Source organism: Salarias fasciatus, chromosome 9 (assembly GCF_902148845.1).
Source record: "Salarias fasciatus chromosome 9, fSalaFa1.1, whole genome shotgun sequence".
Lineage (NCBI taxonomy): Eukaryota > Metazoa > Chordata > Actinopteri > Blenniiformes > Blenniidae > Salarias > Salarias fasciatus.
Genome location: NC_043753.1, coordinates 20,479,021 through 20,496,717, shown reverse-complemented (window position 1 = coordinate 20,496,717; position 17,697 = coordinate 20,479,021). Strand labels below are relative to the sequence as shown.

At 49.3% G+C, this 17,697-nt stretch overlaps 1 protein-coding gene across 3 annotated transcripts in view; it reads left to right on the top strand.

Moving 5' to 3' along the window:
- The window catches only part of gli3 (GLI family zinc finger 3), an 88,759-nt gene that overhangs the window by 47,008 nt on the left and 24,054 nt on the right, over positions 1 to 17,697 (top strand). For all 3 annotated transcript variants that reach the window (XM_030099412.1, XM_030099410.1, XM_030099411.1), the window contains exon 4: positions 2,203 to 2,308. In XM_030099412.1, coding sequence (XP_029955272.1) covers positions 2,203 to 2,308 — 106 coding nt within the window. The remainder of the gene's footprint in view (positions 1 to 2,202; positions 2,309 to 17,697) is intronic.

Here is a 17,697-nt window from a genome sequence, read left to right as displayed (position 1 = left end):
GCCCTTCCCTACATCCCAGCATCGCTTCAAACCCCCCCTCCCCTCCTCCCTCCTCCCTCGGCAAGCTCTGGAATCAGCCGAGGTGAGCCGAGCCAAGACTGAGTCATCAGGAGAAAACTATCAAACAGACAGAGACAGAGCGGTCAGATACTTGCCAGAGCTGCACGGAGGAGGCTTTTCCCACTTATCTCTGCTGTTCTGCAAACGGGATAAAAACTGTTGGCCCATTCGAAGAAGTTTGCATAAGTTTTCTTTTCACTCACCGAACGCCGACAGCCAAATTATCTGTGGTATTGCTGTTTTGTGTCTTTGGGAATCATATCGATCAGCAGTGAATGAACAGTTATTTGGCCCGCGCAGCTCTTTATGAATTGGACTTTGTGATTTCTTGTGTGCAGAGGTTTTTCAATCCCTCTTGTTTTGTTCTATCTCAATTTACCCCGAAAGAACTGAAAAAAGATTTTTCAGCTTCAACACAACACATGAAGGCTTGACCTGTCAATACAGGGTGAACAAATGTGCTGCAAATACTCCACTCTTCTTGAGTCATGTGTTTTCACACGTCCAACCCAACTCCATACTTTTGGGAAGGATTGACACAAGGAAAGGGATGTGTAACGTTTGTCGCTGTGAGCAGAGCCGTCCGAACTCTCTGAAAGTACACAAGTTACATCAGCCAGGTGTTACAAACCGACAGCATCCAGCTTGATAGACAGGACTGTTGGACAGCAAAGAGGATCAAATGAAACATTCTGCTAAATTGCATCATGGAAAAGAACTGGTATCCAGAGTTTTTTAGTATTTAACCCACACTAGAGACTGGAAGTCAGAATATCATATCCTCTGCTTCAAGTTCTGTCCTGTTTTTTTTTAAGATCGAACAACTAAAAGCAACTCCTGAAAGACTTTGTAATGCTATAGTTCCACCGACGTGATTTCCTTGTGGTTGTAGCTGCTTTTGGTCGGAGCTGGCAGCGACCATCTGAGTGAATGTACGCCCGGTGAGGTAAGTGGACCAGAGATGTGTTCGGGGATCAACACCTGCTGCGTTGCCCAACCGTGCAGCTGCATTGGTCGTGACCCAACACATGCAGAGCAGTCGGGCTCCCCGCCGTTTGGCCAGCTGCCCTTTTGGCTCGCGCTCGAGAAATGTTTACTAGTAAAAAACAAAAAAACAAAACAAAAACAAAAACAAAAAAACAAGCAATGTAGCCAGCAGCTCTGCAGACTTTCTGCGTGAAGCTGTGCAGATGTTGACACATGCTTGGCCGCGGGGCGGTGATACGCTGCTTGGCAGCGGTCTCGGTAACAGCCAATAAAGTGACACATGTTCCTACAGCGAGGAGTGTTCGTGCTTTGTGAGTGAAAGTGTGATTTATTTGTGTGTCAATCATTTTTCTGTTTATGGCCTTCTGCTCAGGCTTCACTGTCGTAACTTCTCAGCTGAATCGGCACAAAATTTCCCCGCGATGATCGGCCTGCCTCGACTTGTCCGGCGGCAGATGCTTTGGTTGCGACACACAACTCCGGCCCCGGTTTTTAAGTTTGCGGCTCGGAGTGCAGCTGAGGTTAGAGGATGAGTGTGTACATTTGCAGATTCACTCTGGTGGCAAAACACCAGTTCCAATTTCAGGGGTAAAAATAGAGAACGGCTCAGAAGCTCATATTACGCAAATGTTTTAATGTTTTATCTGGACAGGGGGGGGGGGGGAGAAGCCTCAGGAATCTCTCTGGCAGTTGTGACAAAACGCTGAAATGAAAAAAGGATGTTTTTGTTCTCATTTTGTACGTCTCATTGGTTGTACTTAAATGTTATCCTTTGTACAAAACCACATTATGCTTGGCACGGCGAGAAATGTGCCGTTCGGCGGCTTTTCTTATGGTTATTTATCGCTGTTTATTTTGAGCTCTGTCAGCCTTGAGGCATTTACAAAGACTTCCTCGGCGAGAAGTTAGGAGCCGTGCAGCTTTTTGGTCGGCACGTTTTAATGAGGGCTCATTTGGGTGGGTCCGCTGAAAGATAGCCATCGACCACTGCCTTTCATTATAGCTGCTGTTTAGATTAGCTCAGGAGGGAATGGATTCACATGACTATACCCTTGAAGAAGAAGAATCTGGGATCTCTCAATGTGTGAAGAAAAACTGCTCATGTTTCTTCTCTCGCTCTTCTTTTTCTTTTTTTTTTTTTTTTGTTCCTCACAGCTGCTCCTCAGTTCTTCCCGACTTTCCATCCGCCGGTGCCAATCGACGACAGACACGCCCAGGGACGTTACATCTACGAGCCTTCCCCTGTGCCCCCGCTTCACGTGTGAGTCTCTCAAACCGGCCTCAAGTACACACTCATTACTCACCGGTCGGTTAGCATCAGCCTGGTCATCGTCCTTGACGAGGACTAATGAGGTTTGGCTCAAATTGATGCAGAATTGAGTTGAACTTCAGCACAAGAAAGGCCTTGTGCAACCGAAAAAAAGTGGACGAAGGAAGTTGAAGTTTGTGCAGTTTGTCGGGCTGTGCCAGTGTGGGAGCAGTGATCATGACTGGGATGTTCACTGCTGTCAGTTTATTGGGGTTGTACTGAAAGCTCAACAGCCTGACGCCATCGAAAAGGGACGGCGGCGCTAAAAGTGCAAAATTGCAGTTATTTCTGGATTCCAGGCCTCATTCCTGCAGCATCCACTAAGCAAAAACTGACAATTCAGCTGCATCATGTACATCGTCGACTCCCCCCCTCCCCCCCCCGCCCCCCCTCACCTCCACCGATTAATGGGCGATACAAATCAAGCTCCGAAACTTCCTTCCGCCCATGGGTGTGGAGCATCCTCCTGCTGGATGCTGGGCGCCTCTCTTTGCCTTCCAGGATCAAAGGCCACGGCCGCGTACGCGCGCAACATGATCCGCATGTCAGAGACACGCAAATGAACATGTGTCAGAGACATGGAAATGAGAGCGGGGCGAGGGAAGCCTGGGAGCGCGCAATTCTCATAAGAACAGTGATCAAGCCCTGTCAAGAGAGGGAAGCGGTGCCTCCGCTGACATCCACCCGTCTCTGACAGACACAGACGGGCTCCTGACACGCCGACTGTACACAACCACCGCGTGCACTCCGTTCAATGTGAAAGCAGGTGAATACCTGCCTCGGGAGGAAGTGAGGTAAGTAATACCAGGAGAGGGAGGCTGTTAATCCCCCTCTGATGGCGCCGGACACGAATCCCTCTTCTCGGGTTCGTGTTTACTCGGCCTCTTCGCGTTCCTCTCTCCATCATTTGTATTCTTTGCCTCCGAACGGCGAGCGCCACAAGTAGATGCTTCATCGTCCTTGTGGCGCTTGTTTCCTTCCCGCAGACACGGAGGAAGCGATCAGAGTGCGACGAGGACAAATTGGATGGGGCAGCTACTTGGGCCGCATTATGTTTGATATTCTTCATCATTATCAACTCAGCCCCCCTTTCTCCTCCTCCTCAGGAGTCATATCTCTCCCTTGCTGATGTGCCACTAAGCGTAATGAATTTTTTATGTCCCCCCCCTCCCCACCACCACCACCTCCGCTCACCGCTCCGACCCACCCCGCCTCTCTCAGCCCCCTCGTCTCCTGCTCTGGGGCTGCAGCCGAGGAGGAAAGGTAAGGAGGGGGGCGAGTGGAGAGGAGGAAATAAAAAAAGGGAGGTGATTGATGCCCCGTGTCACCGCAAACAAAATGGCAAATATAATTTAGCATTTAGCTTATGCGGAGATAATGGGGCGAACACGCGCAGCCAACACAGGCTCAAACAAACAGCCCGGCTTGTTATCCGTCAGGAGTGCTTTGGAACGATGTGGAGCGCAGGTTAGGGGGGGGGGGCGGCGGAGAAAAATGAGAAGGGGTGGCGGGCGGCGGCGGCGGCGGAGGGACAAAACAAGAGCTGGGGAATTGAATTAAGGCGGAGAAGTTCCACAGCAGCCGGCGTCTTCAGTCACTCCGTCCGGACAGGAGTTATCTGCGCGCTTGGTTTGCTGTCAGCGGCGACACGGCCGCGCTCCGCCGTGCTGCTTAAGGCCTATTTATCCAAACCATTAAGCACCGAGCTGTTTAATACGTCACGCCACGGCGAGGGGGACTATTTGTCATGATTATAAGACAGCTGTTGAGTGGCTGTCCGTATTTAAATCAAGTCCGTGAACTCACCGCGGTGAGCGGGGTGTGATCCGGCGAGGTTACCAGGGCCTTGGTGTGGAAACGCTCCTCGCCTCGCCTGATTAAAAAAGCAGCTCCGACTGAGAAGCAGGACTCTTCACTTGCGGTGTTGCAGCTGCGTTCAACCACCTGACGGTAAATTAAAGGAAATTACACTCCCAGGTTCGGGTTCTGTGCAAGTTTTAGCTGTGGCTAAAGTTTTATGGCCGTGAAGCTGCAGCCAAAACAGCAAATCTCCGGCGGGAGTTAAGTGATGCCTTCTGCTGGGGAGTGTTGCTCGGAGCCAGCAAAACAGCGCCAGTCGACGGATAGCCGTCGCTTCGGGGAAATGGAGGACAGGAGGCGGCTTATGGAGAAATATTGAATTGTTTTAGGACAAGTTCTCCTCGGTGTGCAGAATTAATCGTTATTAGCTCTCTCAAAGATATGCCTAAGTACACAGGGACTATTATTGCAGTACTTCCCCATGCAACCTCTCATTACGGCCTGTAATTACAGTCGGGTTGGCCCTGCGGCAGTTCCATCAATCCAACCGCCCTCCCCCCCCACCCACCCACCCACCCCTCCTTCGCCATACACGCAAACGCCAGCCACCACCGGGCGTCCGTGGCCGGAGAAGAAAAAGAAGAAAAAACAAAAAAAAAAAAACCCACCGGGCGCTCCCGGCAGCTTGTTTCCTCTCCGCCACAGCGACACATCCACCATCCATACGCCGCAAACGAGCAGAATCATATCCTATTACCGCGACGGGCCTAATTGAAACATGTTTATTTATGGCCGTCGTTCCGAGACGAGGAGCGGCGCGTTAGCAGTGCGGCTAACGGGCTCCCGCGATATGAGGCTGCGGAATTAAATTAAAAGCTCATAAAATGAAATATGCTCTGTATTAGCTGTTTGACACTTAATTTGCCTTCAAATGAGCAGAGGAAATCACAAATTAACTGTCTTTGTTTTTTTTTTTTTCTCCCCCCTTCCCCTCCCTCTGTACCTCACCTAGCCTATTAGGCAAGGGAGAGCGCAATTACAGACAGAGGCTAATCGTTTAGTTTATGAATTCTTGTGGGGAAGGTACCGATGTGCCATTCAGTATTAAAGCCTCGGGGGTCAGGAGAAGGGGGGGCGGGGCCTCTCCTCATGGTGGCTGGAAAAAAAAAAGAAAAAACACAACATTTCAGAGTTTCAGCAGCTTCGGTTTAACTAAAAAAATAACTTTTTCTGACCTGGAGGCCGACGCTCCTGAAACGTCAGAGAAGACGCTTCCTGCCTAAATAAACACACTGATTGGGTGAAGAGCCAGCGCTCCATGGGAGCCCTGGTCCCCCCTGTGCCGCCGCCATTGTGCGCGACCGGCTTAATGGGAGACTTTTTGGAAGTGGGGGGCAAAGGAGAAGAGAGCGCTTCTTTCACTCCCGGCTTTATTGCCCTGACCGCGGTACACAGCACAACAAAACAAGCCTCTCACGCGGCGCTCTCGGTCACCCGGAGACGCCTCGCAACAAACAGAGGTATTCGCCACGAGTCAATTATCAGCGTCGGGTTCTGCTCCGCGGCGCCCGGCCCTCGTGCTGTGAATGGGGCCACTAAAACAACAAAACATTCTTATGGGATAAGCAATTGACTCACAAGCTTCTGCTCACTCGCTGCGTGTGAATCCAGACTCGACCTGACAGTCCATTTAAAAGTCTGTAAAGTTGTAAAGCAAAGACTTGCTTTGAGCTTTGAGCTTTTATTTTGTAGTTTTGTGGATTTATGATGAAATGTCTGCTCTCATTCTAGAAACGTTAGATTTTTTTTATTATTTTCTAGACGATTGAAGCTTAAAGACACATTTTTACTGACGGTGATTTAAAACAAATGTAGGTTTCATTCTTTAATTTTGCTAAGTTTATTCCCTTCAAACTTTTCTTTTGCTTTTCTGCACATGGATGTAAAGTGATGGAAATGTAAAAGGAAAAAAACTTGTGACTCACGCAGTGATGTTTTCTGTCAGTGCAGTGGTGAAGCGTGTGTGTGTGTGTGTGTGTGTGTGTGTGTGTGGGGGGGGGGGGGGGGGGGGGGGGGTATTTCATTCAGTTGACTGCAAGGTACTGCAAATGGTGAACCAAGAAGGTGATTTGTAGTTTCCAGAGGTTTTGTGTTTTCTGAAAAGTGCAACATGGCGGTAATACCAGCGGGTCACCTTCTTACCCTCTAATTCCTCTGGAGTTTTTTCTTCTTCTTCTTCTTCTTTTTTTAAAGCGTCTCATATTTTCCCCACCTCCATAGATTTTGGGTATCGTCTCGTACCCGCTTCCCCCTTGGCCGACCGTGTTTTTTGTTTCTTTTTTGTTGTAAGACGTGTGCTGAGTTCTTTTGTTATTTACATAAACTGTTGTCAGAGCGCCCAATCTGAGCATGGAGGAGCGGCGCGTTGCTTAGCATAAAGACCACGGTCTTATCTCCACACCTCCTTCCAGATGGGCCCGGGCCGAGCATTGCTGCACGCTCACAAACACACACACACACACACACACACACACACACACACACACACACACACACACACACACACACACATACACACAGAGAAAAACAATAGGAAGATAAAAAAAGGACTTGGTTCAGCTCCTATAGAAGGACAAAGGTTTTCTTCTGTTGCGATTTATGATGCGATTCAACTCTGAAATGTCAAGACCTTTATTTATTTGTTAATTTATTTATTTTAGCTCTAGAAAAACTTCTCTGCTTTGTCAGATTTTATTTCTTCACCGTCAAATATTTATCGCTCAAGCCTGGAATCCGCAGCGACCCTTTTTTGTAGCGTTTTCACGCCGCTCTTCATCGTGAAACTACTGAAACTATCAGCCTGCTCCGAGGAATTTCCATTCCTATTGCATTTGAATATGGTCTAGACTAAAGCAGAATGTCAAGTGGGGCCATAAATTACATTTGGAATAAATGATTATGCTGTAATCGCATCGGATCATCTCTGTCCAGATATGGCCGCTGTCACCCAAAAGCAGGGCCGGAGAGACGAAGGCCACTTTTTCATCTTCCTCTGCGACTGTCCAGAAGCCTCTCTGTGTGACTTCACAGGTCAGCCCTCTCCGCTGCGCCCGCCGTCCCGCCTCGCCCGCCTCCTCCCCCACCGCCCCGCTTCCTTTAATACTTCCTCTGCGGAGTAAGTCGGGGGGACAGGCGGTCACGCAGTCGCTGGCTTCATGATTAATGGTGTTTATTCTTGACAGAAGGCTCCTTTATTTATCTGCATTGCAGTTTCGCTGATACTATCAGTCACCTGAATGAAAAATATTCAGTCATACCAATTTTGCAGTATAATTGAGTAGAGTCACTTCCTTTCAGCTCCCCCCCCCCCCCCCGCCGTCTCTTCCCTCTCTTGCTCTCCTCTCCCACTCTATCTGGCAGCCTTATCATCGCCACAGTAATTTTCGCGCTGCGTTGTTTGATATGGAGAGGCTGGCTTTAGCCGCATTTGACATAAAGCCTCTTCAATTTTCACAGGAGGGAAAAAAAAAAGAGGGGGGAAAAAGAAAGTTGTGCCACTCTGTGAAAATGTGCGAGGAGGGTAAAGTACCCCCCCCCCCTTCTTCTTCTCCTTCTTCTTCTTCTTCTTTTTTTTTTCTGAGGCAATTTCAGGATTTAGAGAGAAAGGAGATAAATGCCTAAGCAGAAATGTGGGCAGATTGAAGTTACAGTATATCTATTTTTTTTGTAATACACCAGTTTCAGAGCCTCTAAATGGGCAGTGTAGCCTCTTTTTTCCCCCCCTCCTTAGCCTGTGCACTGGACCGTGATATATTTGAAGGCACCTGTGTATTTTGAGAATGATGGATCCAGCAGGTTGGGAGAAAAGAGGAGGGGAGGGAGGAAAGAAAAAAAAAAAAAGAGTTTGGCCCAGCAGACACTTGACAAGGCCTGTAAAGGTTTGTGGGTTGAGTCATTACCTGTGGAGATGTGTTAAGACGCGTTCCAAAAAACCCTCCTTACAGATGCTGCTGTGTGTGTATTCAGATTTTCCCCCCAGTTATTAAATATCACGTGGGTTTTTTACATTTTTTTCTAATCTTCTCAAGAGGGTTTACATCAGATTTTAAGCATTAAATACAAACAATATTTAGAAACTAAACCGACTTTATCTCATTTCTTACATAACTATTTAATTCAGGCAAGTCTGATAGTTTAACAAGTCTTCCTCGTTTCTTTATCGCCTCTGCAGTGTTCTCCTCGAATTTGATTTAAGGGTCCATTAAAAGCGCTTTGAAAAAGGTACATTTTTTTTGATAAAAGGGGGAATACATTAATCTCTAATATGAGGCCTGCGAATTTGCACATGTAACACATTAGTGGATTTGATTTTCTATACACAAGTCATTTGCCCCCTCTTCATGTTTGAGATCTCAATTTGTAGCTCTCCCAAGGAGCACAATGGAAAACCAGGTCTGAGGGGAAGAGATAACAGGCAGGTGCCAACAGCTCTGCGCTAATGTGTGTGTGTGTGTGTGTGTGTGTGTGTGTGTGTGTGTGTGTGTGTGTGTGTGTGTGTGTGTGTGCGCGCTGGTGGTTCCTTGTACAGCCATGCTTCTGCACATACACACACTTATATTTGAATATTGCATTATTTATTTCTCTGCATTAATAAAAAAAAAGATATAAAGCAATTTAAATATAAATATAATAAAATGCTATTTTGAGGAAAAAATGAAATGCGATTTATTAATTCATGCAAATCTTTTCAAATTGTTTTTTCCTGTTAGATGTCTTGGTTACAGGCTTCTGCTGTAGTTTTTACAGCCTCATATGAGGTTATTTTGGCTTTCAAAAATATTATTATATTATTATTGAAACCATCTCGCAGGAAAAAAAAATATTGATCTTCTCATCCGTTGTTTTTTACTGTAAATAATACAGAATTTATGTCTTTAAAAAAGCTTTTTTTTTCAGCCTTTTAAATAGAGAAATAGTTCAATTTGGACAAAAATGGCTGCTGGTTTAACTTGTGTCAATCAGCTAATTAATTCACTGACTAATCTTTGGCCCTATAATTTAAAATTTAGTGGGCAGGGATATTATACAAAAATTAAATTACATTTGTGTGATGTATTACGCGTCTGAGGAGCTGTGAAGTGCAGGCGGGTTTCCTGCGGTTCTCATTTGATGGGTGTGGCGCGCTGTCACGTTTTATGAGCCGCGCCGCTCCTTAATTGGCTTTGTAAAAGACCCTCCTCTTATTGGCGGGGACCTATTAGAGAACGGCGGCGACTGTCAAAGATACAAGCCGGCGCTGACGGCGCGCCGCCTCACAGCGCCTCGCGCCACCCGAGGCAGCAGCTGCTTCTCTTTAGAAAAAAAAAAAATAAAAACAAAAATGGGGCCTGAGCTGTGGATGCAATCAGAGGATTTATGGATTAATCAATTTTACTTCAGAGACTGATTTTAGCTGTTTGTCTTTTTTTTTTTTTTTTAAAAAAAAGAATTCAACCTGTGCCCCTCCGACGTCACGCCGCGGCGGCGCAGAAATGTGGAATTTCCATTACTGTGATCTCCGGGCTGCAGACCCTGCGATCCCACTCTGGGGGCCAGTTATAGCAAGTAACGAGACCGAGGGAACAGGGTCATAAATCCTCTCCAACTCTCCTCATTTTCCATCCTCTCCTCCGTCCCTCCCCTCTTTTCCTTTCCTCCCCCCCTCCATCCCTCGCCCCTCCTTCTCCTCCATCTCCCCCCCCCCCGCGATAAATGATTGAACCTAAACACAACAATGTAAAATATTAACGGCGCGTCGGCCGACGCTCCGCTGAAGGCCAGTGACACTTTGAACGTGGGAGGAAATGAGTTCATTACCTCTCTGGCGGCTCCAGCGCGTCCCTCCCCCCCTGTTTATCTCTGAAATAACCAAAAAATCCGCTCTCTTTACACTCGTCCCACCAATGAAAATTAATTCATGTCACATAAAGGGATTCTTTTCTCTCAGCCGCTCGTTATCGCCCTTATCAGATGTAGCGTCCATTTCATCTGATAGAGACGAGTTTCATCTAATCAGTCTTTTTTTGCAACACGGGCCGGAAAGAAGCCCCTTGCCATTTCAAAATTCCCATGATGCCTTGCTCCTCTGAGAGGGTGTCAGCTTTTTTTTTTTTTTTTTTTTTTCTCTCATTGAAGCACTGGAGCTGCACCGTTATGCAGAGTCATGCATGAAACCTGCAGGCTGACGCGCTTTCGTTTGGCTTTAAACTTCACCTTGTGTGTGATTTTTGCTAAATTAGATGTGAGGGGTGTAAATAAAACTTGTTACACCGAGCAGCCCTATTAGGAATTCCCTCCCTCTCCCATCGGTTTTGTTCCGGGTTTGTGAAACATCCTCCTTTGGGCATTTTCCCCCCCCCAAATTTGCGCAGGTCCGTATTTAAGCCTCCCCGAAGCTTCATCAAGCCGGAGCGTGGCACCGCCGCGCGTTCGCCTCCGTCATGATTAAATATCAAGGAACTCCACTTGACATTTTATTAGCCCAACAAGATGGATGAAATGGCCAGAATAAAGTAGGCTGTGTCTGTTCACTTTCCCACCAGCGCTTGCCTTTCTTCTGTCCGGCTCTCCTCCTCCTCCTCCGCCTCCTCCTCCCCACCTCGGAAAGAAGTATGTATTAGGAAAACGTGATGGATTTCCTTCTGAGGAGGAGATTTTCAAATTTGAGAGGAAAAGCTATATTTCTGTGTCTTGTACCTGATGCTCCTGCTCCCCCCCCCCCCCCCCCCCCTCTCCCTTCCTTCCCATCCTCTTTATTTTTTCTCTGTTGTTCTAGCTCAGATCCCTGTCTGAAGGATTAGCCATCTCCAGCGGTGTGTCTCCGCTGTGCATTGTGTGTGATTTGCTCGGGCCCGTCCGTGCGGCTGCTCATTTCGGCAGCGCAGTGTGACGCGCTGGATTGAAGGGAGGGGGTGGGGGGGTGGGGTTTGGGGGGGGGGGGGGAGGGGGGGGCACGCCGCTTCTCGCAGCCTCTGGGCCACACTCGCTCTCCTCACCTGTAGGCTGCACACACACACACACACACTCAGTCTCACACACACTCATTACCCGAGCTGCCGGCCGGTGGAGGCGATGGGGTGTGGAACCCGGACCCTGTTTAGCTGCAGGCGTCAGCTGAGTTTCTGTGTAAAAGGCATCGGGGCCATCGAGACGCTACCTGAGCGGAGAGAGAGAGAGATGGATGTGTTTTCAGAAGTTTAACGCTTTAACACCCAGGAGTGGCCTCCTGTCTCCTCTCTAGCCCGAGGCTTGCCAGAGGAACTCCAAACTCTGACTCACAGCTAATTCCACCTGTGCTTCAGGAAGAAGAAAAAAGAAAGAAAAGAAAGAAAAACAAGCAATCAAGCACGTAATTTTCAGTGAGCAGAGATGGAAGGTAGATTATTTCCTTTCAAAGCGTTTTAAAACGAGCAGACTGGAGCATGGGAGACGACCGAACTCTTTTCTTGTTGTCGCCGGTCTCGTGTTTTGTTCCCTGACTTCAGCCCCCCCCTTGAAATTACAGGAAAAAAGGGTCGGCTCATTTTCTGCTATTTCACTTTCATGTCTCGGTTTTTCTCGCTGTACACCCTGTTGATTCGTTTTGCTAGACTTTCTTATCTCGGTGGCTGGAATTGCATTTAATTGCGGTGTGGAAAAAAAATGGCTTTCCAAACAGCCTGGGAAGAAAAACCCCGCTGCGTGGCACAGCCCAACCAGAAACTTTTTTTTTCCTTTCCTTTTCCCCCCAAAACGACGACTGTTTGCAGGCGTTAATTCCGACGAGCGGCGAGGAGATGCGATTGTGTCTTTTCTTGATAAAACGTAATCTCCCCCCCCCCCCCCCCCCCCGACTTTGCAGACGTGACGCCCTGATCTGAGAGAATTTTCCCTCTCCGCCCCGCGTGACAAGGAGCGGCGTGCGTTCGTGACTCGCCGGGCGGGGTTCGCCGAGGCGGCGGTTCGCTCTGACACCTGGGCCCGTTTGTTATGACTCGGCCTCGTCACGCCCGCTGACTCCCGCGGGTAAACATACGTCAGCGCTGCCGCGGCATGGAGAGCGATACGTGCCTGAGGAGAGGCGCTGCGGCCGTCTTATCTGGAGATGGTGTGCGTGAGACCCGCGGGGGGGTGTTGGGGGGGGGGGGGGGGGGGGGGGGGGGGGGGCGCTGTGCTGGATATTGGACTGGACAGTGAGCGTATGTGCGCGCCGTCTGACTAAGCAGTGTACGGGAATGTCTGGCACGCCTCCAGAAGTATCCCACCGAGAGGGAATCCTGCTTGATGTGACCATGAATAGAACCCCACCTCCACCCCCCCCTCCACCCCCGCCCCCGCGGACCCGCCCAGGCCTTTGATGTCAGGGGGGGTCACACGGCGCTCTCACAGCTCCGGGGGGGACATAGTTACCCCGAACGCCTGGCAACCCGGCCGTGCCCTGCCAGCTCCGCGGCCGGCGCTGCCCAGACAGCAGAAAGGCTTGAAGAAGACGCCGCCGCCGCCGCCGGTCGGCAAACGAGGAAATTCTGATTACATGGCCGCTGCCGCTGTCGACGCTGACAAAAAGAGGCCAAAGGACAAATTCCTGGCACACATTTACTGCTGGAATGTCCCCATTCAATCTGCCACCAATAGTATTTGCTGAAACCTGAATCATTTGTCACTTCTGAGTCGTCTGGTTTGATGATTTCCTCTCGCTATGAGTTCAGTCTGAGTTGAAGGAATTGGTAGAATTTAGGGAAGACTTTCCCATTGAATCATTAAGGAGGCAGAAGATATCCTCCCTCCTGTGTTTGTGTCTCCTCTCCCCCGTGTCTCGGCTCCCTCTCCTCCCTCCTCGGGTCTCAGCTGGCTCTGTTCCTGTGGCCCTTTGATCTCAGTGAAAGGGTTTGGAGCTTTAAAGTGCTTCTGTTTCCGCTGTCAGGAGCCTCTCTCTTCCTCCTCTCAGGTTTAGGCTTTCAGAGCGGTGGCGGCGTCGTGCCGCGGCTGGGTGGGTTCCGCGGGGCCGGGAGCCGCGCAGACGGGTGAGGTGGAGGTGAGGTTTCGGGGGAGGTGGGGGGGCCGGGCTGTCAGCCTCGGTCAGGACGGGACCTGACACCTGACTGATTCCACTTCCCTCCAAAAAACTCGGCTCCCTGCTCACACAGCCTCTTGTGGTTACAGTCGTGTGTGTGTGTGTGTGTGTGTGTGTGTGTGTGTGTGTGTGTGTGTGTGCTCCCTCCTCTCGCTGAATCCATACATGAAAGTTTGTGTTAATCTGAATTGAATGTCACTAAATAAAATCAGGTTGAATGTGTGAAAGTGACAGAAGCATTACTGTAGTGTCGGCTGTGGAGAATGGTTTTTCTTAACTCATATTTTGGACTTTGGATGAACCTCAGGATCCATATCTTCACCACAACACATTAATATCAATTTAAATGCTTTAATGATTGCTCTTTAAATGAAAAAAAAAAAAAAGCTGTATTGTGTGCCTTTCAGGTCCACTCAGCTCAGAAATCAGGCTCTGGCCGCTCAGGCCTCAGTGTTCACAGATGATTGTTGGCTCTGATGTCAAGCACATCGTAAAGTTTACGTTTCAAAAATCGAAACTAGCAATTTAGACACTGGTTTAAGTCCAAGTGAGAAGGCAGAAGGTCATGACTGTTGGGATAAAGTCTTTCTTGGCCGTCTGTTTTGGGCCAGGCGAGCAGCTCCGGATGAAAATATGAGCGTCCGTGAGTTGTCTCAGTTGCTGGATTATTGGATTTGGACTCACCAATTTCCTGTACTCTTCTGCAAAGCACACACATCCCCAGAATTTTCTTTTCATTTCAGCTGTAACCATTTCATGCTTGAGCTGAAAGCATTTGCAAAGCAGCGGTCCCGTTTTAGCCGAACCGCTGTGTCAATACCGGCAGGTCGAGCCGCCGCTCCGCAGCCATACCTTCTGCGCTTTAGTGAAGTCGTCAACCTTTACCGCAACTCTGTGTCTCTGCAGCCTTCGCCGAGGAAAAAAAAAAAAAGTATTAGTGTTGATATAACCTTGTTCCAAACAAAGACTCAAGGCCTGCTTACACGAGCGCACACCCCTCCATAAAACCTCAAAGTCTTTTGGGGGCATATTTACTCTTGGCGAGTGTGTACTCATCCGGTGGAATAAGACGACAGTTTAAGATCCGCAGACCGCTCCGTGTAAACACGCCGTGTCTTAAAGGGGCGCTGGCTGGTTCCAGCGAGGCCACGTGAGAGGAAACGGCTTCCATATGTCAGGAGCTCGCGCTCTCCGCGCGCCCCGCACGTCTTCTTCAGGGGTTAATGGGAATTAGAAACCGGGGAAGGGAAGCAGAGGAGTGAAGTTTGAAGAAGCAGGCTGCAAAACCCTGCGGTGCAGGCTTTGATGTAAATCTCAAATCAGGTGTAACTAAGACTTCTCAGCACACACGCACAGCGCCAACATTCCTGCGCACACACGCACACACACACACACACACACACACACACACACACACACACACACACACACACACTCGGCACATTGTCAGATTACTTCCTTTCGTCATGTTGATGAATGTACGCTGGCAGATGCTGAGGCGATCACGGCCGCTCACACCGGACCGGCCGCTCTGCTGGACGTTCCTCCACGCCGCACTCCTCCGAACCATCCATCTCGCATGCTGTCCTCCTCAAATCCCCTCACACCTGGCTCTACACCCACAAGACCACTTTTTTTTTAAAACCTTCCTCCCTTTCTTCTCCAATTCCCTTCTAACTCTTATCTGTCCCCCCGTCTCTCCCCGACTTATAGCTCATATCTTCACGGGCTCCTTTCTCCTCCTCCTCCTCCTCCTCCTCCTCCTCTTCGGCCCTACTACTGTTCATGCTCTGATTGTTTTTCCTCCCTCATATCCTCTCTCCACACCTCTTTCCCTCCTTTTCATTCTCTCATAACTTTGCTTCTCTTTTTCACATTTCAGCTCAGATGTCCCACTTGCACAAGTTGCTGCTCTCTTCTTACCGATTACACGGATGTGCCCTTTTTTTCTTTCTACTCCTGTTTCAGGGTCGTTAAAAACCGAAACACATGTCAAAAAAAAGAAAGCTTAGTACAGCATACTTTTATAGTCTGCAAATTCAAAACGATGAAAGAAAAGTGAGATTGATTTACAAAAACTTTGACAAAGTAGTTTTGACAGCAATAATTGTCTCTTCCCAGGATGAAACACACGCGTAAGCCTTCCTCACTGTAACCTCAACCTGTTTTTATTCAAACTTTAGTGGAAAAACAAGGTAAACAGCAGGAGGTCCGCAGAGCCAGTGAATGACAGAGTTGATCAGTGTCACACAGCCAGAGTGGGTCTCTGGCTCACCTCACAGAGGGAAAAAAAAAAATCCCAAAGAGCTTCTAAACGTCCTCCTGGTTTCTTATTTCGACATAGAAAATGTCAGAAACATCACATGTGTTGGTTTCAGGGGCTCTAAATGGACTCCTGGTGAAAACCAGGCTCGCCGATTTAACTCGGCGCACGTCTGTTTGTCTTCCAGTTTCCTCCCGGTAATCAGCGACAGAGCAGGTTTTTCTGTGTTTCTCCCTCAGCTGCGCACGCCGCCGTGCGCCCGGGTGTGTACGTGTGTGAGACTCGCCGCGCCGCCGTGTGACAACAGAAGCCGGCGTCACTCCGCGGCGGCGTTGTGATCTGTGTAAATGAGCCATGTAATGGAGGCATGTGGGCACGGGACGCACACACACGTACACTCACACACACACACACCTGTTTTGAAGTGCGCTCTTGCCCTCGCCGTGGCCTGGGAGGTGTGTCGGGGCATGAAAAATGTATCATGCGCTTTTTTGACAGCTGACGTGCAAAAACACACACAACTCGAGCGAAGGTTGCAGGAACCGCCATGACCGCCGCGCTGAAACGTCACCGGCTCGGGAATCGGACTCAGATTTCCCTTCGGGCTGAAACTCTCGGGGCGGTTGTCGTCTTTTTCGCGTTCACCTGCCTCGGCGCCGGAGGGACAGAGTCTTAACGCACTCCAGCACACTGAACGCCGTTAAAATTGTCCTGCAGCCCCTTCGGGCTAATTACAAAGAGCCTCCTGAAGGTGTGTGTGTGTGTGTGTGAGAGTGTGTGTGTGTGTGTGTGTGTGTGTGTGTGTGAGTGTGTGTGTTCGCACATTTGTCCGGTGTTTCTGTGTCGTTTCCGCTCCTCTGTGCTCATTATTGACCGCGGCCTGAGCTCTTTCATTAGGGGGGCTGTGAAGTGGAGGGACGGCGCGGGCCGGGGGTGGGAGGGGGTGGGGGTGGGTGGGGGGGATCAGGGGACGGGGCGGAGGTCGTAATTGGGCTGTTCCGCTCCCCCCGGCCTCGCTCAAGGTCACCGCCAGCCAGGTCCCTCTCTTTCCCTCTCTCCTCCCAGCCTCCCATCTTAAAACCCACACTTTCAGCCCCCCCCCCCCCCCCCCCCCCCCCCCCCCCGTCCCTGCCCCTCTCTTCCCCTCATCCTCCTCTTTCTCCCGGGGTCTTTTGTCACAGTGGGCCGGTCCGCTGGGGAGCCACCGAGAAGCGGAGGGGCTAATTCAGTCTAATCTTTGAGCCTGTTAATGTCTGGCTGATATGTGGATTTCTCCACGTCCTCGGGGGACGGCCTTTGTGGCGAAGGCCATCATTATGAAGTTTCCAGGCCCTCCGAACCAATTATAAGGAGGGAGACAAATTAGTTCATCTCAAACTTCACTCCTAAGAAGTTGTCCTGATTGTTCTCAACTTTATTTCCCATCTCTTCACAAAGGAGACGATCCATACTGAAGGTTTTGATGAAGAGGACCCTGATAGGGCTCTTTTTCTTTTTTTTCTGTCAGAAGACTTCCTTTTCTGTGTAAGTCTCGCTGCAGGATTTTGTAAAACGCTGTATCCGTCGTGTGCAATTCTGCGCCCGGTGTCAGCTCAAAGCCAAAGTCTGGAGCCGTCCGGGCGCTGTAGTGTTGCGGTGCAGCGTTGCTTGTCTGGCGCTGGCCGGCGGTGAGCTCGGTCTGGCGTTTCCCTCTGATTAAGATGCAGCGGTGAAAGCTGCCTTTGATCTGAGGAAATGTCTGCGTAGGGAGCAGTTGGAATGCGGCGCTCTCCTCCTCTCTGCCCTGCAGATGGAGGGAGAGAGATAGTGTCACGCTCTATTTGTCTGGCTCTGCCACTGCCGGCCCAGCCGCGGCAGTAAAAAAAACCTTGAACGTTACGGGATAATGAAGCGAGCCCTGCGACGCGTCTCTGGAGCCGGACGCCGCCGTTCTGTTTACAGTCCGCTGGCGGAAGTGGTGAAAGCACACGCTTTCTTTACTGCAGGAAAAGTTCAAGTTCTGGTGGAGGAAAAAAGTTTGGAAAAAGTAGTGAAACTTTTTTTTAAAATGGGGGAAAAACATTCATGCTGTGAAATAAAAACAGGTTCAAATGGGAAAAGTTAAATGTGCATCAAGGAGTTTTTCAACTTTAAAAATACTTATTTTCCACCATAAATATGTTACAAATATTCAATAATGTGTACAAT